The following is a 24,216-nucleotide window of genomic DNA, read 5'->3' as shown; positions in this document are numbered from 1 at the left end:
TGCATAAGTGCAAGAATTCTGTTCAGAATAGGTGAGCTGCCTATGAGAGTTGATTGCATCCATCTGTTGCTTGTGAGATTGAGCGCACACACACACACTTTCTTTTTTTTTTTTGTGAAACCAATATATTATGAAACATTCATTTACATCAGGGCAGTGCTCAAGAAAAGAGCCAAAGCCCTATCCGTCAGAAGCAGTAAAAGAAAAGCTGAATACAAGAAACATCCAAATCTTCCTCATGTACTGCATCATATAAAGACTGCCGCAATGAGGCTCGGAAGAACTCATAAGGATGCTGAAGGGGAGAATTCAGATATGCTTGATTTCACTACAGCCAGAGGGTCCATAAGGCCCAGTATCTGATCCATCGGAAGAAAAGAGAATATTGCAACAAAGAAGCTGATAGTTTGCCATACATCCAGAAAAACCTGTAGAACCTGTGTGCAGGAAATTTGAGAGATAAGAAATAGGAGATCTTGTCTATAAGGTCTCTGGAATATGAACAAAACCACAATAGATGCGGAATACTCTCAGGAATATGATGACATCTTGGACAAAGAGGTGAAGCAATCCTTCTTTGAGCCAATTTCACTCCCACTGGAAGAATACCAACAATGCATCTCCATAGAAAGAGTCTCTGCTTCAATGGCATTTTCAATCCATATCAATTGCAATTTTCCTTTCCATCAGGCTAATGATTTATTCAAATGCCATAGAGAATTAGCATGATGAGCAATCCAAGGAGGAGGTAATATCAATCGATAAGCGTGTATAGAAGTCAATAAATGCAAAGGCCGAGAGGATATTCTTGGACTTGAAGACTGAAGGTGCCAATCTTGAACCCTGTTTCTTACATTTAATGTTGGAATCGGGACCAAAGGGAGTAAGAGATCAGCAATAGCTTTCCAAATAGGTCTGTGATGCATCCCAAGATTGTATTGCCGACATGCTGCTGGAAAAGAGAGAATATGTCCTTGCGTATCCACCACGTCATCAATGAAACGGATGCCCAATTTCATAAGATTGTAAGCTCTAATTGGTTGTTGTACAGCAAGGGGAGAGGAAAACACAACACTCCAATGAATGCTTTCCATTCTGAGTGAGGAAGCTATAGAAGTAGGATGGGGAGACCATTTGATGTGAGAGAGTACTTGCTTCCAATCCTGAATCAAGGAAGTAGAAAATGGACAACCAGGGATTTTACCTTGAAATTTGCCAAGTACTACTTCCGATGGATCAACTAGCCAATGTCCATAAGCATTTGTGCGCATCTGACCACACAAAATTGCCAACATGATAGACCAAGGCTGCTCTTGTTGAAAAAATGTCTTGAGCATAGTGATCTTTCTTGCCAACACATGAAATTTAATGTTTATTATATTCAAACCACCATGCATTCTTGGTGAGCAAAGCAATTCCATTTTGAGCAACCTTAAAGCTTTTTTATGAAGCTTAGTTTTCCAAAAAATCTCCATGGCTTGAGACATAAAGGAAGTGAGGTCTCGAGATGACCAATGTAATAGAGGAAGGTAGAACTGGACATAAGCTAGAACAATGGACTGGACAATTCGAAGCCGTATATGCAGAGGCCAAGTGGAGATCTTCCAATATTCTAATTTGTCCTGAATTTTGTTGGACACCCATGATATCTGATGCTTATTTTTGATTTTCCAGCCAATGGGATAGCCCAAATGTCTTACTATGTTTTCCAGAGAAATAATCTGGCCGGGCCACAGGATAGCATGCCAGTCACAATGCTTGAGAGGCAAGAGTTTTGATTTCTGAAAATTAATTTTAAGACCAGCTGCCAACCCAAAATCTGAAAGGGTATCCATCAAGAGACGAAGCTCCAAAGGACTGTTCTTTGACATGAAGAATGAATCATCTGCATAACCCTGTGCAATGAAGGGTCGTGAACCAAAAATCTGAAGCCCCACTAACTGTCCAGTATCAACTAGATGATCCATATAAAGAAGTAAAGGATGTGAAGCAATGGCATAGAGCAAAGCACTGAGAGGGCATCCCTGTCGAACTGATTGTTCCAAAGTCCAAGACTCAGACAAATGATTCCCTATAAAGCATTGTGCAGTGGAATCTGAGTAAAGCCAATATATGACATTAACTAGCTTTGGCCCAAAACCAAGTTTAAACATGATTTGAGAGACATAATCCCATTGTACCGTATCAAATGCCTTGGCCACATCCACCTGCATGACCAAAACATCTTGAGTTGAATATTTCGCATATTCCATTGCGATGAGAGTATTAGAGATATTGTCATGAATATGCCGTAGTGAAACAAAACCATATTTCTTGGGATGAAGTCCATCATGAAGGATATCCTTTATCCGATGTACCAACATTTTGGCAATAAGTTTGTATATAAGTGGCATCAAAGTGATGGGCCTCCAGTCATCCATTGTCTCACATAGAGGTTTTTTGGGCACAAGCTTAACCAAACCATGCTTCCAAGCTGAGGGAAGATGTTGATGCTGCCAGGCTACATTAATGAACTTCAAAATTGGACCCTTCAATTCAGCCCAGAAGGCTACAAAAAATTCAACCGTCAAACCATCCCAGCCAGGGGATTTATGTTTACCCAAATGCTTGAGGGCTTCATCCAATTCAATATTTGAGAAAGACATTTCCAGCATTGTAGCTTTTTGTAAAGAAACAATAGGAGAAACAAGCTCTGTAAATCTGTTCTGAGCCAATGCAACCTGAGGTGTAGAAGAAGAGGGCTGAGAAAAAAGCAGCTGAAAATGATCCAGACATTGTTTTTGTAGCTGAGATAAAGTCTGGGTCCAAAGACCATCTGGTTTCCTGACCCTCATGATAGATTGACTTTGTCTATGTGCATGTAAATTCCGAAAGAAAGATTTCGAGGAACAACCCTTATCTAGCATAGGTTTAACTCTAGCCTTGGTCTGCCATTTAGAAAGCTTTCGTTTATCATTAGCAGCAATTATGGAGGAAGCACAGGACAAAAAATGCTACTCAGAAGTAGATAGAGACCTTTGATGGCTAATGTGTACCAAATGCTGCTTGTATGATTTTGCCCACTGGATATGATGTCTGGTTTTTGCCATGTACCATCTTCCATATTCCTTAATGACATTTTGAGTACGATGTACAAAAGAGTTCCAAGCAAAGTCCAAATCCTCCTGAGCATGGGATAACAATGGCTTGCAAGCCAATCTGATCATTTGCTGGAATTTTTCATGAGAAAGATACAATTGATTGACCTGTAAATGTCTGACTGGAGAGAGGTGCAAGTCATCTAGAGGCATTCCAAATGAAAGGGTGAAAGAAAGAAAGAAAGTTTATTAAAGTCTTCGGAAGACCGATGGGTCTATGAGACTGTGAAAATCCTGATACAACGAGCTGTGGTAGTGGAGCTACTAAACGAGCGTCCATACCAATGCAAAATGCAAAATGCCAAAAATGCAGAATGGCAGTACTAAGTCCTAAGTACAACATAGTGATGTCGGTGGTCGACTATATATCAATCTCAGCATCATCATCAATATCATCATCATCCCCAGCAACAGCAAGATATCAGGATGGATGAGGCAGTGGAGGCATGAAGTCGGCAATAGAGTGCTGTCGGTCACTCAGAGGTGCGGTCTTGGCACGTCTCTTGGTCGTAGCTCTACGTCTAACCAGGGCGTGAACCAAAGTGGAGTGTCACACTCTTTTTTTTTTTGTGAAACCCGTAACTATATTATTAACATGAAATCAATGTACATGACATTAGACTCCAAAAGAGAGCCTAATGGAAGAACTAAAAAACAGTTAGAAAACACTTGAAGGCTAGTAACATCCAAGTCCCTCGCAACATAACTATCATATAAAGATTTCTTGAGGGATATTCTGAAGAAAGCATATGCCTGAGGAAACTGTTGTCCCATCCTAGAATGCAATCTCTGTGTCCAAATAGTCCATAGTACCCAAAAACGAGCCCAGTGAAAGAAAAGGAGGAATGGAGACATCTGAGATGAGAAGCATCCAAACATCCAGAATAGTTTCCCGAATCTGGTAGAGGGAAACCGAAGCCGCAGCAAATGAGAGACATGAGTGATCAATATCTGAGAGTGCGAGCAAGACCATAACAAATGGAAAACTGTCTCACGGTGATGAGAGCAACGGGGACAGGAAGGGGAAGCAATGCGACGTGCTGCCAATTTCACCCCAATGGAAAAAGCTCCCACTATACATCTCCAAAAGAAAAGCCTCTGTTTCAATGGCAATTTAGCTTTCCAAATTTTCTTGAGTTGTGATTGCCACCAAGATAAAGGCCTATCCAAATTCCAAAGAGTGTTGGCATGCTTATCAATCCATGGAGGTGGAAGAAGAAATTTGTAGACCATCGAGGAGGCCAGATTATCCATTGAAAGTGAACAGATAGCGGGAGATAAGGAAGTCAGATTCCAGTCCAGTAATCTGTCCTGTACAAACAGTGGAGGAACAGGAACAAATGGCTGCAACATAGTTGTAAGTATTCTCCAAATGGGCCTATGATGCAGACCGAAGGGGAATGTCCTGCAAGCTTGTGGAAATCAGAGCACATAACCATGTTGATCCACCACATCTCCGACAAATCTTATGCCCAATTTCATAAGATTATGTGCTTTGATTGGTGCCTGTAAAGCAAGAGGCGATTCAAACACCTTGCTCCAATGGATGCTTTCCAAACGAAGAGAGTTACCATGATGGGAGGAAGCACCTGACCATTTAGCATAAGAGAGAATTCTCTTCCAGTCATGAATAAAAGCAGTAGAAATAGGAGAGCCAGGAATTTTCCCCTGAAATGTGGTCATGACTGCTTCCCAGTGATCTGTAATCCAATGCCCATATGCATGGGACTTCATGTTTCCACACATAGCTGCTAGCATAATAGCCCATGGCTGTTTTTGCTGAAAGAAATCAGCAATCATAGTGCTCTTTCTTGCCAACATATGAAACTGAAGATTGAGAATATTCAGTCCACCATGAGTCTTAGGAGAACAAACAGACTGCATGGGAAGTAGTCGCAAAGCCTTTTTGTGAGATTTGCTTTTCCAAAATATCTCCATAGCTTGGGACATATAGGAGGCCAAATGCTTAAAAGACCAGTGAAGGAGAGGCAAGTAAAATTGCACATATGCCATAATGATAGACTAGACTATCCGAAGTCGAACATGTAGAGGCCAAGTTGACAAGTGCCAGTATTCCAGCTTCTTGTTAATCTTTTGAAGCACCCATTTGAGCTGTTGTTGAGGGGTAATATTCCAGCCAATGGGATACCCTAAATGCCTCACAATGGTATGGGAATAAATAATGTGGCCTGGCCAGAGAAGTGCATGCCAATCAGCTTCTTTCAATGCTAGAAGATTCGATTTCTGAAAATTGATATGCAGTCCAGCAACTATTCCAAAATCATTCAAAGTATGCATCAAATGAGAGAGGTCACTTTGAGAATTCCTGCGCATGAAATATGAATCATCAGCATATGCCTGTGCAAGAAACGGCTGTGCCCCTGGAATTTGCAAGCCATGAAGCTGTCCTGTATCTGCAAGATGGTCCATATGCAACAATAACGGATGAGTAGCAATGGTATACAGTAGGGAGCTAAGAGGGCATCCCTGTCTCACTGAACGGGTCATAGTCCATGTCCTTGTCAACCCACGACCAAGCAGACACTGTGCGGTGGCATGAGAATACAACCAGTAAATAACATGAACGAGCCGAGGGCCAAATCCCAATTTAGGCATTGTCTGAGAAATAAAATCCCAATGGACAGTATCAAATGCTTTCGCAATGTCCACTTGCAGAATGAGAACATCTTGTTTAGAATATTTGGCATACTCAATTGCAAGCAAAGCATTGGAGATATTGTTAGTAATCTGCCTTCTGGGAACAAACCCATACTGCCTGGGATGAAGTCCGGCTTGCAAGATAAATCGAACCCTAAGGACAATCATCTTGGCAATGAGTTTGTAGATGACTGGCATAAGAGATATGGGCCGCCAATCAGCCATTGTCTCACACAATCTTTTTTTGGGGATCAATTTTACAAGCCCATGTTTCCAAGAAGGGGGAAGAGATTGTTCTACCCAAGCATGATTGATCATAAGAAGAAGAGTGTGCTTGAGATCCCCCCAAAATGCACGGAAGAATTCAACAGTCAATCCATCCCAACTAGGAGAGCTGCCTTTACGTAAATGACTCAAAGCATCATCAAGTTCCTTAAGCATAAATGGCTGCTCCAATGCATGAGTCTGTTCCCGAGACAATATAGACTGAACATGCATAAGAAATTGAGACCTAGCTGCGTTCACTTGCATCGAATAATCAGGCTAAGGAGAAAAGAGATGCTAGAAATGACTAGAGCATTGCGATTCCAGTTATGATTTGGAGGTGGTCCAGGTGCCATCATCCTGCTTGATCCTGCAAATATCCTCCTTTCGCCTATCCGCATGCAAGCTTTTAAAGAAGGCCTTGGAGGAGCAGCCCTTATCCAGAAGGGGTTTCATGCGAGCTCGGATTTGCCACTTCTTTAATTTACGAATATCATTTTGATGGATGATATGAACTGCATAAGTGCAAGAATCCTGTTCAGAATAGGTGAGCTGCCTATGAGAGCTGATTGCATCCATCTGTTGCTTGTGAGATTGAGCGCACACACACACACTTTCTTTTTTTTTTTGGTGAAACCAATATATTATGAAACATTCATTTACATCAGGGCAGTGCTGCTCAAGAAAAGAGCCAAAGCCCTATCCATCAGAAGCAGTAGAAGAAAAGCTGAATACAAGAAACATCCAAATCTTCCTCATGTACTGCATCATCATATAAAGACTGCCGCAATGAGGGAAACCGAAGCCGCAGCAAATGAGAGACATGAGTGATCAATATCTGAGAGTGCGGGCAAGACCATAACAAATGGAAAACTGTCTCACGGTGATGAGAGCAACGGGGGCAGGAAGGGGAAGCAATGCGACGTGCTGCCAATTTCACCCCAATGGAAAAAGCTCCCACTATACATCTCCAAAAGAAAAGCCTCTGTTTCAATGGCAATTTAGCTTTCCAAATTTTCTTGAGTTGTGATTGCCACCAAGATAAAGGCCTATCCAAATTCCAAAGAGTGTTGGCATGCTTATCAATCCATGGAGGTGGAAGAAGAAATTTGTAGACCATCGAGGAGGCCAGATTATCCATTAAAAGTGAACAGATAGCGGGAGATAAGGAAGTCAGATTCCAGTCCAGTAATCTGTTCTGTACAAACAGTGGAGGAACAGGAACAAATGGCTGCAACATAGTTGTAAGTATTCTCCAAATGGGCCTATGATGCAGATCCAAGGGGAATGTCCTGCAAGCTTGTGGAAATGAGAGCACATAACCATGTTGATCCACAACATCTCCGACAAATCTTATGCCCAATTTCATAAGATTATATGCTTTAATAGGTGCCTATAAAGCAAGAGGCGATTCAAACATCTTGCTCCAATGGATGCTTTCCAAGCGAAGAGAATTACCATGATGGGAGGAAGTACCTGACCATTTAGCATAAGAGAGAATTCTCTTCCAATCATGAATAGAAGCATTAGAAACAGGACAACCAGGAATTTTCCCCTGAAATGTGGTCATGACTGCTTCCCAGTGATCTGTAATCCAATGGCCATATGCATGGGTCGTCATGTTTCCACACATAGCTGCTAGCATAATAGCCCATGGCTGTTTTTGCTGAAAAAAATCAGCAATCATAGTGCTCTTTCTTGCCAACATATGAAACTGAAGATTGAGAATATTCAGTCCCCCAGGAGTCTCAGGAGAACAAACAGACTGCATGGGAAGTAGTCGCAAAGCCTTTTTGTGAGATTTGCTTTTCCAAAATATCTCCATAGCCTGGGACATATAGGAAGCCAAATGCATAAAAGACCAGGGAAGGAGAGGCAGATAAAATTGCACATATGCCATAATGATAGACTGTACTATCCGAAGTCGAACATGTAGAGGCCAAGTGGACAAGTGCCAGTATTCCAGCTTCTTGTTTATCTTTTGAAGCACCCATTTGAGCTGTTGTTGAGGGGTAATATTCCAGCCAATGGGATACCCTAAATGCCTCACAATAGTATGGGGAGAGATAATCTGGCTTGGCCAGAGAAGTGCATGCCAATCAGCTTCTTTCAATGCTAGAAGATTCGATTTTTGAAAGTTAATATGCAGTCCAGCAGCTATGCCAAAATGATTCAGAGTATGCATCAAATGAGAGAGATCATTTTCAGAATTCCTGGGCATGAAGTATGAATCATCAGCGTATGCCTGTGCAAGAAACGGCTGTGCCCTTGGAATTTGCAAGCCATGAAGCTGCCCTGTATTTGCAAGATGGTCCATATGCAACAATAACGGATGAGTAAGAGGGCAACCCTGTCTCACTGAGCAGGTCATAGTCCATGTTCTTGACAACCCACCACCAAGTAAACACTGCGCAGTGGCATGAGAATAGAACCAGTAAATAAAATGGACCAGCCGAGGGCCAAATCCCAATTTATGCATAGTTTGAGAAATAAAATCCCAATGGACAGTATCAAATGCTTTCGCAATGTCCACTTGCAGAATGAGAACATCTTGTTTAGAATATTTGGCATACTCAATTGCAAGCAAGGCATTGGAGATATTGTCAGTAATCTGTCTTCTGGGAACAAACCCATACTGCCTGGGATGAAGTCCTGCTTGCAAGATAAATCGAACCCTGAGGACAATCATTTTGGCAATGAGTTTGTAAATGACTGGCATAAGAGATATGGGCTGCCAATCAGCCATTGTCTCACACAACCTTTTTTTGGGGATTAATTTGACAAGGCCATGTTTCCAAGGGGGAGGAAGAGATTGTGCTGCCCAAGCATGATTGATCATAAGAAGCAGAGTGTTCTTGAGATCACCCCAAAATGCACGGAAAAAATCAACAGTCAATCCATCCCAACCAGGAGAGCTGCCTTTACGTAAATGACTCAAAGCATCATCCAGTTCATTAAGCATAAAGGGCTGCTCCAATGCATGAGCTTGTTCCGGAGACAATATAGGCTGAACATGCATAAGAAATTGAGACCTAGCTGCATTCACTTGCATTGAATGATCAGGCTGATCATGCATTCACTTGCATGTCACACACACACACTTTTTTTTTTTAGTAAAATCCAGTGTATTTATATTCTCATGAATTTACAAGATGCGAAGTCTCCAAAATGGAGAGTATTCCAAAGATCAGAAACATAAAAAGAAAAGCTCCATGCAAGAAGCATGGATATCACCCTCATGGCAGGCATCATATAAGGATTGCCGCAATGAGGCTCGGAAAGATACATATGACTTGTGAATCTGGCGACCCAAGTATGCCAAATTATGCTCACTCCAGATTGTCCAAAGAGCCCAATATCTGACCCATGAGAGAAATAGTGAATAGTGAGACAAAGACCTCATAAATCTTCCAAATAACCAAAAATGTTTCCTAAATCTTTGGCTCGGGAAACAGAGCTGAAGATGATCTGAAATTCTTCCAAGGAGGTTCCTAGAACACGGGCAGTGCCAAAGCAAATGAGGGACAGTCTCTGAAGGAGCTCGACATCGTAAACATGTGGATGGTGCAATGTGACGTTTGGCAAGTGTTATTCCCACTGACAAAGTGCCGGTCATGCATCTCCAAAGAAAAAGTCTTTGTTTCAAAGGCATTTTACACTTCCATAATATCCGAAGATTCTTCTGCCACCATGAAAGGGGCCTCCTGATATGCCACAGAGTATTAGCATATTGCTGAATCCATGGAGTAGGCTGAAGAAGCCTGTAGGCTTTGATGGAGGTCAAGACAGGCAGAGGAACAGGATGAGAGCATGTAGCAGAGGGTTGCAATTGCCAATCCATAAGCCTGTCTGTGCCAGCCATAGGAGGAACAGGTAGAAGAGGATGTAACAAATCAGCAATTTTCTTCCATATCGACCTATGATGCATTCCCAATGCATAGGAAGCAGTGGCCTGAGGAAAAGATAAGACATAGCCGTGATCATCGACCACATCATTTATGTATCTAATTCCCAATTTCATGAGATTATATGCATGAACAGGTTCCTGTAAAGCAAGTGGAATGTCAAAGATGGCACTCCAATGAATACTTTCTTTCCTCATTGAGTTTGTCCCCGAGCAGTTATCGGGAGTCCATTTGACCTTAGAAAGTACTTGTTTCCAGTCAAGTATCAGAGCAGTAGAGAAAGGACAGCCAGGTATCTTCCCTACAAATCTCCCAATGACAACCTCCCAATGATCAGTAGTCCAATGGCCATATGCCGATGTCCTCAAGTTGACACACATGGATGCTATCATACAAGTCCATGGCTGTTGTTGACGGAATAAAGTATGGAGCATAGTCGCCTTCCTTGCAAGTACATGATATCTTATATTGAGAACATTAAGTCCACCATGCATCCTAGGAGAGCACACCATTTCCATCTTCATTAGTCTCAATGCTTTCACAGCAGTTTTTGTCCTCCATAACAGCTCTATAGCTTGAGACATAAAGGCTGAAATATCTCTGGTGGGGGACCAATGTAACAAAGGCAAAAAGAACTGAACATAGGACATTACAATGGACTGTACTATTATGAGCTTGACATGAAGTGGCTAAGTAGAAATTTTCCAATATTCCAGTTTATGTTGAAGTCTTTGGAAGATCCATTTTAACTGCTGCTTCCTGGTGATATGCCATCCTATAGGATATCCCAAATGCCTGACTACATCTTTGGAGTGCACCACCTAACCTGGCCAGAGAATAGAATGCCAGTCACATTGTTTCAGGGGAAGCAATTTAGATTTGTCAAAATTGACATGCAATCCCGCTGCTAATCCATACAATGGTAGTGTGGTCATAAGCATGTGTCACACACACACACACACACACTTTTTTTTTTTTGTGAGAAGAAATCTTTATTTCTATAGAATAATTACATTCATAGCTGCTTCAAAAGCGAAGTAGCTACTACTCAAGAAAAGATCTCAGTATAGGCTGCTGTATACACATCCTGATCAATCAAACGAGTCTGAAAACAATCGTAGAAACACACACACACACACACACACACACACACACATATATATATATAGAGAGAGAGAGAGAGAGAAAGAAAGAAAGAAAGTGTATTATTGTCCACTAAAGGCCAAAATGGGCCCATGGGACATCAAGAACTCTGCATACAAGATAGCACAAAATCAACGTGCCACAAAGAAGAGGCATCGTCGAATATCATCTAAGTGCTACGCAATACAATGCAAGTGAAAGTACATAATGTCAAATCTGAGCCTAAATACAAAGTAAACTAGATGCAAGGAAACCGCCCCTGGGTGCAAAATGGGGGGATGAGTACAATATGCCAATGCAAAGATACAAGTCCAGGTGTCACGGAGTCTGAGAACCAAAATAATACTGGAAATCCTGTCCATCGACTCTGCCTCCTGCTATGAGAGTACAAATCTGAGCAAAGGTGAGGTGAGCGGCTGGTGGGGCGAGATCTCCATGAGTAAGTCTCCTCCGAAAAGCTGCCATCATCGTGGATTGTCTGGAGATGAAGCGACGAGTACGTCCCCTATGTGACAAGATCCTGCGGCGTCTGCAAACCATCTCATATGTACATCCACAGGGTGGAGGCATGTGTCCTGTGTGAGCTCTGACCTCCTCGTGCTCCTCCTGGTCTCTGTCCTCTGGTATAGCGTGTGCCTGAGCTCTATCAGGCTGGGCTCTATCACGCCCCGGTCTGTGCTGATGGTCTCTGAGGTAGTCTCGTCGAAGCATAGTGGCCTCCCTGACATAAAGAGCTAGGCAATGCTAATCCTCGTAGTCCATCACTCGTGAGAGAGGTCCAAAGCCATCCGTGAAGAGACAGTGGAATCTACCTCTGAGCTCATAATATAGTAGGCATCTGCAAATGAAGTGCTCCTCTGACTCCACCTCTCCCATGGTGCAACAAGGGCAGATCCTGGTCTCTCGGCCTGGTCGCCGTCCATCCTCCATGCGTCGCATCCTACCAGCCTCTATCTCGAGCTGATGCGAAGAGACTCTAAGCTGGCTAAGGGCAATCCTCAGTGAGTGGGACATGTGGATACCTGTATAGCCTGGTGGAATGACAAATCCATCCTCTGAGATCCGAAGGAAGTGGTTACGATATGTGGCCATCTTCGTCGGAAGCTGCGTGGGATAAATCCAAGTGCGATACGTATGAAGCTGCAGCAAGTCTGCTCTCGTGACCTGGCTAAGCTCGTGGCGAGTCAACTCGAGATGAGGGGCATCTATGCTGTATCGGAAGGGAGGCAGTCTATCCATGTCTAGTCCAAGAGATGTGAGCCACCTAGTGAGTTTGAAGTACCAGCAGTATCGGGCCCCAGATCGTGCCAACTCCATAGAAGATGCAAGTGCTAACCATGGCAACCGAGCTCTGCCTGCTGCTGAGTCTCCAAACTCCCTAACCCTATGCAAATACATGACTGACTGAAACGCTGCATCCAATGCAAGGGGAGTAGCTCCAAACTCTGCTAGCATGATCTCGTGCGGAACTGTAGCCTTGGCCCTAATGAGCCGAGAGAACATGATGATTTGTAACCTCTCTACTCGTCTCCAATCTGCAGCGCCGAGGTCTCCTGCCCAGAAAGGAGCTGCATACATCGCAGCTGGTCTTACCAATGTATCAAAAAGCAAGGATTTCGTATCGGGATGATGAAAGTGGGACTGAAAACACTGACGCTCAAGATGAGCCAACGAAGCATACCCTTTACTAATCCTATCTCGTGCTGCATATGTCATGGTGAAAACCGGTCCCCTGAAAATTGCCCCCAAATAAGTGTACTCTCTAACAAGCTCAATGGGCTGTCCGTCATAAGTGAAGCAAAACTCATCCGTGCTGTAAATACGATCAGAGGTGTTGAAAACCATAACCTTGGTCTTGCCAAGGTTTACGGTCAACCCCCTGTCCTGGCAAAACCTGTGGAGTGCCTCAATATGTGCCTGGAGGCCCTGAGCAGTAGAGGAAATGAGAACCACATCGTCCGCATACAGGAGGATAGGAATGGAGGATCCTGAGAGAGTAGAGCCCACACCGCCTGTCATCTGTATAAACATCTCTAGCTCATCAATATATAATCCAAAGAGAGTAGGAGAGAGCGGGCAACCCTGCTTCACCCCAATCGTGCTGCATACCTCCTCTGAGAGCCCCTCACGTGTCCGAACCCGACCAGTGACCCTCTCATACAAAGCCATGATAGCCCACTGTATCTCTCCACTGAAGCCCATCTGGCGAATCCTCTGAAACAATCTGAATCGCGGAACTGTGTCAAATGCCTTCCTGAAGTCCACGAAGCAACAATAAAGCCGTTGAGAGAGAGAGAAGAATGCCTCACACGCACACCAAACTGAGAAGGAGAGAAAGGCACAAGAGAACTGCAAGTGATCTCTGGAGAAAACCCTGCTACAACTAGGGGAAAACCTCTGAACAAATAGGCTGCTCGAGAGCTCAGCCAGACAGGTCAACACCCATAAACACGGGAGGCACAGAGAGTGGATGAACTGCTCCACAGCTCTGCCCTAAGACTGCTCACCAAGGCAGGTTGGGCTGCTCTACAAGGCAGTGGATTGAAGTGCTATGCTGCTCCTCCAGGTGGTAATCAACAAGTGGAATGGGGGGTCTATATATAGGCATCCCCCCCTGCCTAGACGGCTATGCAGCATGAGGGCCGACCCACACTGCACATGGCCCTGTAAGAGGGCACACCCCCCCTCTTATTAAAGGGGGATCCCCCCTTCTTTCCCTTGGTTCGGTTCAGACTTGCACGAGAGAAATAAAAGTGGCCGGCGGCACCTAGATCTACAAAGGGTTACTTCTCATATTACTGGTCAAAGCAAACGTATAGGAAAAGGCAGTAGAACTGTAGAATGGTAATAAGCAACCAAAAGGTCTGGATTTGCAGAAGGTTTCGTCTCAAACTTTTAGACAATTTGAGGTGGGGCATTTGTGAAAGCTCACTCGTGTGAACCTCCATGACCACCGTTGCACTGCGTGGGCCCACAAGTGGCATTGGAAAGCAACACCAACCTACTCTCATGGGGGCAGGCACACCCACAACATAGGCCCTCTCTCTCTACGCTACCCTCACTCACTGGTCGGGCACACCCACAAGCAAGGCCCTCTCTCTCTGTGACATTCGGAGATGTTGACCTCTAACAATTAGGACGTGGGAGCAAGATGTGGTCATAATAAATATTAGGGTTTGACATAATGACACTAACTCTAGGAACCCTATTTGACTGATCGCCTTTGCTACAGAAGAGGGTAAGCCTGCTGTCAAAGCTCTTCAGCACATTATTTAGGACACCAAGTCTTATTCCAAGTACAGGCCTCTTTTAAGTTTCTCAATGAAGCTTATGAACTTTAGTTGTTTTGATAGTTTCTAACATTCTTTTACTCAATGTCTGCAGGCCATCAAATGAGAAAGTGTACTATCCAAATGCCCTACTTTCTGTGAAAGCCATTGCAAACTGCTATCGAAGTCCAGACCAAGGTGATGCCATTGAATTTCAGATAAATATGACCACTCCTGTGGAGAAGCTTGGAATGCTAAAAGAGAGAATGCAAAGATACATTGAAAGCCTGCCACAGTTTTGGTATCCTGATTTTCGCATTGTCTGTGAAAAAATCCAAGACTCCAACAAGATGAGCATGGCAGTGTGGTTAAGACACCGCCTGAACTTCCAGGTATGCTGTGCATTTAAAAATTTGCCTCTTTTATTGCATTTCATGAACATATGATCTTTAAAACTGACCAAAACTTTGACAGAAACACTCCGTCTCTATTGCTTGCAAAATTAAAAAATAGGAGGTCATTAATGCTATTTCAGTTTTCATAATGCATGCAATCTCCTGCTGCTGTAAAGCTAAAGCGTCATGTGATTTTTCCCCCCCCCTCCCTTTTGCCTTCATGGTTTTCACTTCATCAATTGCTGACCCGCTGAACACTTCCTCTCAATCAGCCATCAACAAGCTCTCCTTTTGTATTTAAAAGTTCAGGTTTTGCTCCCACCTGTGTGTAGGTCTAAGATTGTACTGGCATCTTTGTTTTGGATTATTGGAAACATTCTATAGTTTATACCTCTCCAAATAATGTCTAATATTGTTCTCTGTCAGCAACTTATAATACCAAGCTTTAAATCTACAACTGTCATGGGCATCTGCCAGTCCATGCCATGGCTGTCTGCATCGCAGCCACCCAGCCCAAGAGCAGCCGGTATAGGCTTCGGGGCAAGGATGAACCAGCGGAAGAGTATCAGGGCAGAGGGGGCTATCTATAGGTCTCCCCAGCCCAAATCCTGGTCGGCCCAACGGCCTTTCTGTACTCTTGGCCCTTTTGCCTCTACATCTCAATCCCACTCCTGTATAGAGTCAGCCTCACACACAAACTTTTTTTGTGTGGATAAAAGCAATTTTGCATTAAGAAAGCATTTACATTCATAGCTATCCCAAAGTGGGACAGCTACTACTCACAATAAAATACTGACAACTAAAAGTAATAAAAGCTGCTCCAGTAAAGAACAGCCAGTACAAAAGATCTCCCATGCAATGTGCATCCTAGCAGGAGGAATGGAAGAAATGATAAACATTCATAGCAGAATGTCCATAGAGCCGAGAAGTACGGGCATGATATAATGACCGCAGAGCCCATTAACGACACCGACTGAAAAATTGAATGTAGTCGGGGTGGCGGTATATCTCCCAAACAACTAGAACTGCCTGCCAAAAGCAATACGAGGAAAATAGGCATGAAGATAAGTCCCCAATCTGGGAAGAAAGTCATGGGCAATCGGGCAGGTTTAGAGTAGATGAAGGACTATCTCCCTTGGATGCGAACAAGATGGACAATGCGAAGAAGTAATGTGCCTGGCAGCCAAGAAAGAACCCTCTAGCAAAGCACCGACCAAACACCCCCATAAGAAAAGCGGTTGTCTAAGGAAGCAGCATCACACACATGCACACTTTTTGTTTGGGTGAAAATTTAGATGCTTTATATTACACAGTAGCTTCCCCTGAATGGGGAGCTCAAAAAGTACATCAGCAGAAGATCTTGCTATATGACAAGTACACATTGTAATCTATGTAATGAGTCTGCAGTCACACACACACACTTTTTTTTTTTTGGGTGAAACTAAGAACATTATATTATGAAACATCCATTTTACAATAGGACAGTGCTCGAGAAAAGAGGCAATGCCCTATCCATCAGAAATAGTAAAAGAAAAGCTGAATGCAAGAAACATCCAAATCTTCTTCATGCAAGGCATCATATAAGGACTGCCGCAATGAGGCCCGGAAGAACTCATAAGGGTGCTGAAGAGATGAATTCAGAAATGCATGATTTTGCTGTAGCCAGAGGGTCCATAATGCCTAGTATCTGATCCAATGAAAGAAAAGAGAATTCTGTGACAAAGAAGCTGATAATCTGCCAAACATCTAGAAAAACCTCGAGAACCTGTGTGCTGGAAATGTGAGAGATCAAAAATAGGAGATCTTGTCCAGAAGGTCTCTGGAATATGAACAAAACCACAATAAGTGCTGAATACTCTCAGGAGTATGATGACATCTTGGACAAAGAGGAGAGGTAATTCTTCTTTGAGCCAATTTCACTCCCACTAGAAAAATACCAACAATTCATCTCCAGAAAAAGAGTCTCTGCTTTAATGGCATTTTCAACTTCCATATCAATTTTAATTTTCCTTTCCACCAAGTTAAAGACTTATTCAGATGCCAAAGAGAATTTGCATGATCAGCAATCCATGGAGGAGGTAAAATCAATCGATAAGCCTGTATGGAAGTCAATAGATGCAAAGGCTGAGAAGATAATCCTAGACTTGAAGACTGAAGATGCCAATCTTGAAGCCTGTCTCTTACTTCCAATGTTGGAATCGGAACCAAAGGGAGTAAGAGATCTGCAATAACTTTCCATATGGGTCTATGATGCATCCCAAGATTGTATTGTTGACATGCTGCTGGAAAAGAGAGAATATGCCCTTGAGTATCCACCACATCATCAATGAACCGGATGCCCAACTTCATGAGATTGTAAGCTCTGATTGGTTGTTGTACAGCAAGAGGAGAGTAAAAAACAGCACTCCAGTGAAGGCTTTCCATTCGAAGCGATGAAGCTATAGAAGCAAGGTATTTTACCTTGAAACTTGCCAAGTACTACTTCCGATGGATCAACTAACCAATGCCCATAAGCATTTGTGCGCATCTGGCCACATGAAAATGCCAACATAATAGACCATGGCTACTCTCGCTGCAAAAAAAACCTTGAGCATAGTGATCTTTCTAGCCAACACATGAAATTTGATGTTTAGAATATTCAAACCTCCATGCATTCTTGGAGAGCAAAGCAGGTCCATTTTGAGCAGCCTCAAAGCTTTTTTATGAAGCTTAGTTTTCCAAAAAATCTCCATGGCTTGAGACATAAAAGAAGAGAGATCTCGAGATGACCAATGTAATAAAGGCAGGTAAAACTGGACATAAGCTAAAACAATGGACTGGACAATTCGAAGCCGAACATGCAAAGGCCAAGTGGAGATCTTCCAATATTCTAATTTGTCCTGAATTTTGTTGAATACCCAAGACATTTGTTGCTTATTTCTGATTTTCCAACCAATTGGATAACCCAAATGTCTTACTATGTTTTCTGGATGAATAATCTGACCTGGCCAAAGGAGAGCATGCAAGTCGCAATGCTTGAGAGGCAAGAGTTTTGATTTCTGAAAATTAATATCTAGACTAGCTAACAACCCAAAATCAGAAAGGGTATCCATCAGTAAGCGAAGCTTCAGAGGACAATTCTTTGGCATGAAGAAAGAATTATCTGCATAAGCGTGTGCAATAAAAGGCCGTGAGCTAGGAGTCTGAAGCCCCACTAGCTGTCCAGTATCAACCAGATGATCCCATATAAAGAAACAAAGGATGTGAAGCAATAGCATAGAGCAAAGCACTGAGAGGGCATCCCTGTTGAACTGACCGCCGTCCCAAAGTCCAAGACTCAGACAAGTGATTCCCTATAAAGCATTGAGCAGTGGAATCTGGGTAAAGCCAATAAATAACATTAACTAGCTTTGGCCCAAAACCAAGTCTAGACATGATTTGAGAGACATAATTCCACTGTACGGTATCAAATGCCTTTGCCACATCCACCTGCATGACCAAAACATCTTGAGCTGAATATTTAGCATATTCCATTGCGATGAGAGTATTGGAGATATTATCATGTATATTCCTTCTTGGAACAAAACCATATTGCCTGGGATGAAGACCATCATGAAGAATATCCTTTATCCGATGAACCGACATTTTAGCAATAAGTTTATATATAACAGGCATCAAAGTGATGGGCCTCCAGTCAGCCATAGTCTCATATAGGAGTTTTTTGGGCACAAGCTTGACCAGACCATGCTTCCAAGCTGAAGGAAGATGTTGATGCTGCCAGGCTACATTAATGAGCTTCAAGATTGGACCCTTCAATTCAGCCCAGAAGGCTACAAAAAATTCAACCGTCAAACCATCCCAGCCAGGGGATTTATGTTTACCCAAATGTTTGAGAGCATCATCCAATTCAATATCTGAGAAAGACACTTCCAGCAATGAAGCTTTTGGCAAAGAAACAATAGGAGAAACAAGATCAATAAATTTGCTCTGAGCCAATTCAACCTGAGGAGTAGAAGAAGATGGCTGAGAAAAAAGCAGCTGAAAATGATCCAGACATTGTTTTTCTAGCTGAGATAAAGTCTGGGTCCAAATAGCATCTGATTTTCAGACTCTCATGATAGATTGACTTTGTCTATATGCATGTAAATTCCGAAAAAAATATTTTGAGGAACAGCCCTTATCTAGCATAGGCTTAACTCTAGCCCTTGTCTGCCATTTGGAAAGCTTGTGTTTATCATTAGCATCAATTATGGAAGAAGCACAAGACAAAGAACTCTGCTCAGAAGTAGAAAGGGACCTTTGATGGCTAATCTGTACCAAGGACCGCTTGTAGGATTTTGCCCACTGGATATGATGCCTGGTTTCTATCATGTACCATCTTCCATATTCCTTGATGACATTTTGAATGCGATGTACAAAAGAGTTCCAAGCAAAGTCAATATCCTCCTGAGCATGAGATAACATTGGCCTGCAAGCCAATCGAATCATTTGCTGGAATTTTTCATGAGAAAGATATAATTGATTGACCTGTAAGTGTCTGACTGAAGAGAGCTGCATGTCATCTAGAGGCATGGCAAATGAGAAGTTCAGCCAAAGTGGAGTATGATCAGATAGTTGCTGAGAATGGTCAGTCCACATTTGACATGTATAATCATCATATTGCTGAGCATGAATAAGATACAATCTATCAAGCCTGGCCCAATATTCTGAAAAAGCATAATGATGATAAGTAAATCTCAAAACTGAAGGGTGAGTTGCTGTCCATAAATCTGCGGTACGAAGTGATGAAATCATATGTTCCCATTGCTGAATTTCAGAGGGCAGCATATGGGATTTATGTGTGGTCACCACAAATTATAGCATTTGTGGACCAAGAATATCGCTTTATGGAGTCCCACATTCGAGCTCTAGAACCTGAAGTCTGAGAGGCATACAAGGAACCAATCTCAAAAATCTCTCCATTGATCATGCATTGGATAATCATCCATCGGCCACAAAGATCATTATATGCTACACAGGGCTGCAAATCATGTCTGGCTAGAATGCACACCCTAGAGAATTAATCAGAGCCTGCATAAAATATATCATATCCTGAAAAGAATCCATGCTGGCCAGCAAAAGAATGCTGATTATGCTCTTGCAAACACACAACATCTGGATGAGTTTTATTTATATAGTGCCAAAGGAGCCTCCATTTATTCGGGTTGCAGAGGCCCTGTATATTGTAAGAAACACATTTAAGAGAAGCACGCATGAAAATATGTACAAGAAATGAGTAGTCCTCAAAAAGAAAAGGAGGCATCAGGCCTCTGCCATTGCCTCAGGGTCTTGCTGACCCTCAGAATCCAATTACTTGACTAGATCATCTTCTTCAAAGGAATAGACAAGCGGAGCAATAACCAAGCGAGAGAGGGAGTAACCAGATAGAACGCGAACTAGACAGGTTGGGTTGAAACCAAAAAAAGGGGGCGACGCTATAGCAGCTGGGCATGGGACCTGGACAGAAGGGCACGAGACCTGGACAAGAGGGCACGAGAACCTGTTGTGACAAAAATCCTTGCAGATATACTGTCTTATACACAACTTACACTAATCCAACGCACTCACAGAATGGGCAAAACTGAGAGGAAACCAAAAACGAGGCGCTGTGGCTTTAGAGAGCACACAGGATGGCGAAACAGTAACAAAATCTCCCGCGAGCAGAGGTAAGGGCTCCGAACAGGCTGCACACAGTCCAAAGGAAATGTGGAGCAGGTCGTCTCGCTCACACACTCACCTGTGCACAGCTCTCTCTCACACACACCTACGTGCAGCTCTCCACCACGCCACACCACACACACACACACACACACACACACTTTTTTGTGGAATCTTTGAGTCATTATATCACAAAAAAAGCTATCCCAAAAAGGGAGAGCTATAATACATCAAGAGAAAATCTCACGGTAGGACAAATATACATCATGATCAAAGACACGAGATTGCAAGCAATCAAAAAGCGATTGTTGCAAAGAGTGTCTGAAGAAAGAGAAATTGGAAAAAACAGGATCACCAAAGACCCTATGATTGCGATCCTTCCAGAGAGTCCAAAGTGTTAGAATTATTGCTATAATTTAGCACTGACCAATGTAATGTAATAAGTAGGTTAGGGGCACTTTTCCCTCACTTAGAGGTTTTCCCCCCTAACCACAGTTAGTTCACTAACTACGGTTAGTGAAGGATAAGATTTTGTCACTTAGACAAAACCTATCACTCTATTCAGTTGTACACACTCATCTAATTGCAACTATCGTTTTCAGCTCTCTCACACTCGTGCTCTTGCTCTCACTTTGCTCTCTCCCCTTCTCACATTTGGTATCAGAGCGGGCTCGATCTGCGTTTGCTCCTGCTGCTCGCCTCTAGCTCCAACCCACAAGCTCCCTGCTCCATCAGTTCGTCGTCCGTACAGACCGTCCGTACAATCTATACGGACTGATTCTGTACAGTCCTGTACTGTACCTGTGTTGCCATTCCGTACTGTCCCATCGCCATCGTCGCCGTACAGTAGTCTTCAGCCGTACAGCTTGTCCCCAGACTGTACGGTTCGCCGTACAGTTCCGTACAGCTCCTGCGTACAGTTCGTCCGTACCCGCACGTGTGGCGCCTCGACGTTTGTACAAACTGTCAGGTCGTACACCTGCAGTTTGTCCGTACAGGTCGCCATTCTTTCCGTACAACATGTGTCGATCGTAATGTACCTACACCGTACATGAGAGTGCTCTCAACGGAAGCAAGAACGGAAGAAGGAGAGAGAGAGACAGAGAGCCACACAGGTTTGGTGGGTGCAGAACCACCCTAATCTTCTTTTTCATTCATTTATATATGTGTTTGAGTATTGTACATAACCGGGGCTAAGGCACAGTGACCTTTAACCCCCACAACCTCCCACTTAAAGGACAATGTGCCTTTAAGGGAGAACAACCAGTGAGCATACTATCCAATGCCCATCAATACACGACAATACTCAAACCGCTGACTAGGTAGACTCTTCGTCAGCATATCTGCAGGGTTATCATCTGTATGAACCTTGACAAGCTCTATGCGCTTATCCTCAAGTACCTCCCTGATGAAATGGTACCTGACCTCAATGTGTTTGGTCTTTGCATGAAAGACCGGATTCCGTGCTAGCTGAATAGCACTCATGGAATCACTATGCAATGTCGGTACACCTGTATGAATCCCCAAATCTCCCACTAGCCGATCAAGCCATATAGCCTCCTTGCAACCCTCTGTGGCTGCAACATACTCAGCCTCTGTGGTAGACAAAGCAATGCACTTCTGTGCGCGAGACATCCACGACACTGCACCACCTGCAAAGGTGAACACATAACCAGAAGTGGATCTCCTACTATCCACATGCCCTGCATAGTCTGAATCTGTGTACCCAAGTACACGCATGTCTCCTTTACCAAAGCAAATGCACATCTCCTTGGTACCCTTCATGTACCTCATGATGCACTTAACTGCCTCCCAATGCCTCTTTCCTGGATTAGCCATATACCGGCTCACAACTCCCACCGCAAATGCAATGTCTGGTCTAGTAGCTATCATAGCATACATAAGACTCCCAACTGCTGATGCATAAGGAACCTTGGCCATCATGGCCCTCTTCTCATCTGATTTGGGACTATCTGTATGACTCAGTTTCACATATGGAGGCAATGGAGTACTCATTGCCTTCCCTCCCTCCATATTGAAACGCTGCAATACTTTTGTAACATACTCTTTTTGTGAAAGCCAAAGGAGTTTTCTACTCCGATCACGCGTGATGCGCATACCAAGAATATGACCTGCAAGTCCCAAATCCTTCATATCAAAGGCCTCATGCAACTTGGCCTTTAAAGCATCTAGCTCATAAGTATTCTTGCTAGCCAATAGCATATCATCCACATATAGTGCCAAGATTATCAGGCTATTATCCTTAGCCCTTTTAGTGTAGAGACAGTGATCAATTTCACTCCTTCTAAAACCCTGGGACCGAATGAAAGCATCAAACTTTTGATACCATTCTCTAGGTGCTTGCTTAAGACCATAGAGACTCTTCTTCAGCTTGCAAACTAAATGCTCTTTGCCCTTTTCTTCAAAGCCTTCCGGCTGCACCATGTAAATTTCCTCATGCAAATCCCCATGCAAGAAAGCTGTCTTGACATCCATTTGCATAAGCTCCATATCCTCTACTGCCACTAGTCCAAGCATGCATCTAAGTGTGGTCATCTTCACAACCGGAGAGAATATCTCATCAAAGTCCACACCCTTCTCTTGCTTGAACCCTTTAGCAACCAATCGGGCCTTGTACCTAGGCACATCATCACCTGTGACCTTCATTTTGTAGACCCATTTACATGGCAATGCTTTCTTTCCTTGTGGCAAAGAAACCAAGTCCCAAGTCTTATTCTTCATAAGTGAACTCATCTCTGATTGCATAGCATACTCCCACTTGCGTTGATCCTCACGCATCATAGCCTCTTTGTAGCAAGAAGGCTCCCCGCAATCAGTAAGCATCACATAGTCTACCCCTGGAACAAACCTATCAGGCGGTCTAGACACTCTAGATGATCTTCTCAATGGCATTTCAGCTTGCTGTCCCACTTGCATATCAGCCACATTTGGCTCATCATTTCCACCAATAGATGATCCATCATCTACCCTTGATTGTATACCTGTGGGAGTACTTGGTGGCACCATTTCTTGCACATTTGGTGCATGGACAGCTTGCTGTCTATCAACATATGCAGGTGGATTCACATCCTGGAAAGTGATTCTCCTCATTTCCACATCCCTCATGGGTGCCTTATGCATCTTCTTCTCATTGAAGACCACATCATGGCTGCGTATGATCTTCTTTGCTTCTGGATCCCAGAGACGATAGCCCATCTCTCCACTTTCACCATAACCCAGAAAGATGCATTTCCTAGACTTAGGATCTAGCTTCTTTCGAAGCTCTTTTGGCACATGTGCATATGCCTCACACCCAAATATACGCAAATGAGAGTAAGAGGGCTTCTTGCCACTCCATGCCTCTTTAGGAATACCACCATCCAAACTCTTACTAGGTGATCTATTGATCACATGCACTGCAGTCTTCATTGCCTCAGCCCAAAAACCACCAGAAAGACTTGCATTGGAAAGCATGCATTGCAACCTTTCTTGAATGGTACGATTCATCTTTTCTGCAACTGGATTTTGCTCTGGAGTACGAGGGGATGTGAGCTCCCTCTTAATCCCACGTGTATCACAGAAATGCTGAAAGTCATGAGAGAGATACTCTCCACCATTGTCAGTCCGTAGGCATTTAAGCATTCTACCTGACTGATTCTCAACCAAGGCCAGCCATTTCTGAAATACCTGGAACACATCACTCTTCCGAGCTATAGCATAAGCCCACACTTTCCTAGTTGCATCATCAATGAATGTCACATAGTATTCA

At 43.3% G+C, this 24,216-nt stretch overlaps 1 protein-coding gene across 1 annotated transcript in view; it reads left to right on the top strand.

Annotated features, from left to right (window-relative positions):
• The window catches only part of LOC147898605 (mechanosensitive ion channel protein 10-like), a 153,966-nt gene that overhangs the window by 97,184 nt on the left and 32,566 nt on the right, over positions 1 to 24,216 (top strand). The window contains exon 8 of the mRNA XM_087379203.1: positions 14,492 to 14,768. Coding sequence (XP_087235329.1) covers positions 14,492 to 14,768 — 277 coding nt within the window. The remainder of the gene's footprint in view (positions 1 to 14,491; positions 14,769 to 24,216) is intronic.

The sequence above is a fragment of the Dipteris shenzhenensis genome, chromosome 9 (genome assembly GCF_047967505.1).
Source record: "Dipteris shenzhenensis isolate YYH24624 ecotype China chromosome 9, Dip_SZ_1.0, whole genome shotgun sequence".
Lineage (NCBI taxonomy): Eukaryota > Viridiplantae > Streptophyta > Polypodiopsida > Gleicheniales > Dipteridaceae > Dipteris > Dipteris shenzhenensis.
This window is presented reverse-complemented; position numbering and strand designations above follow the sequence as displayed.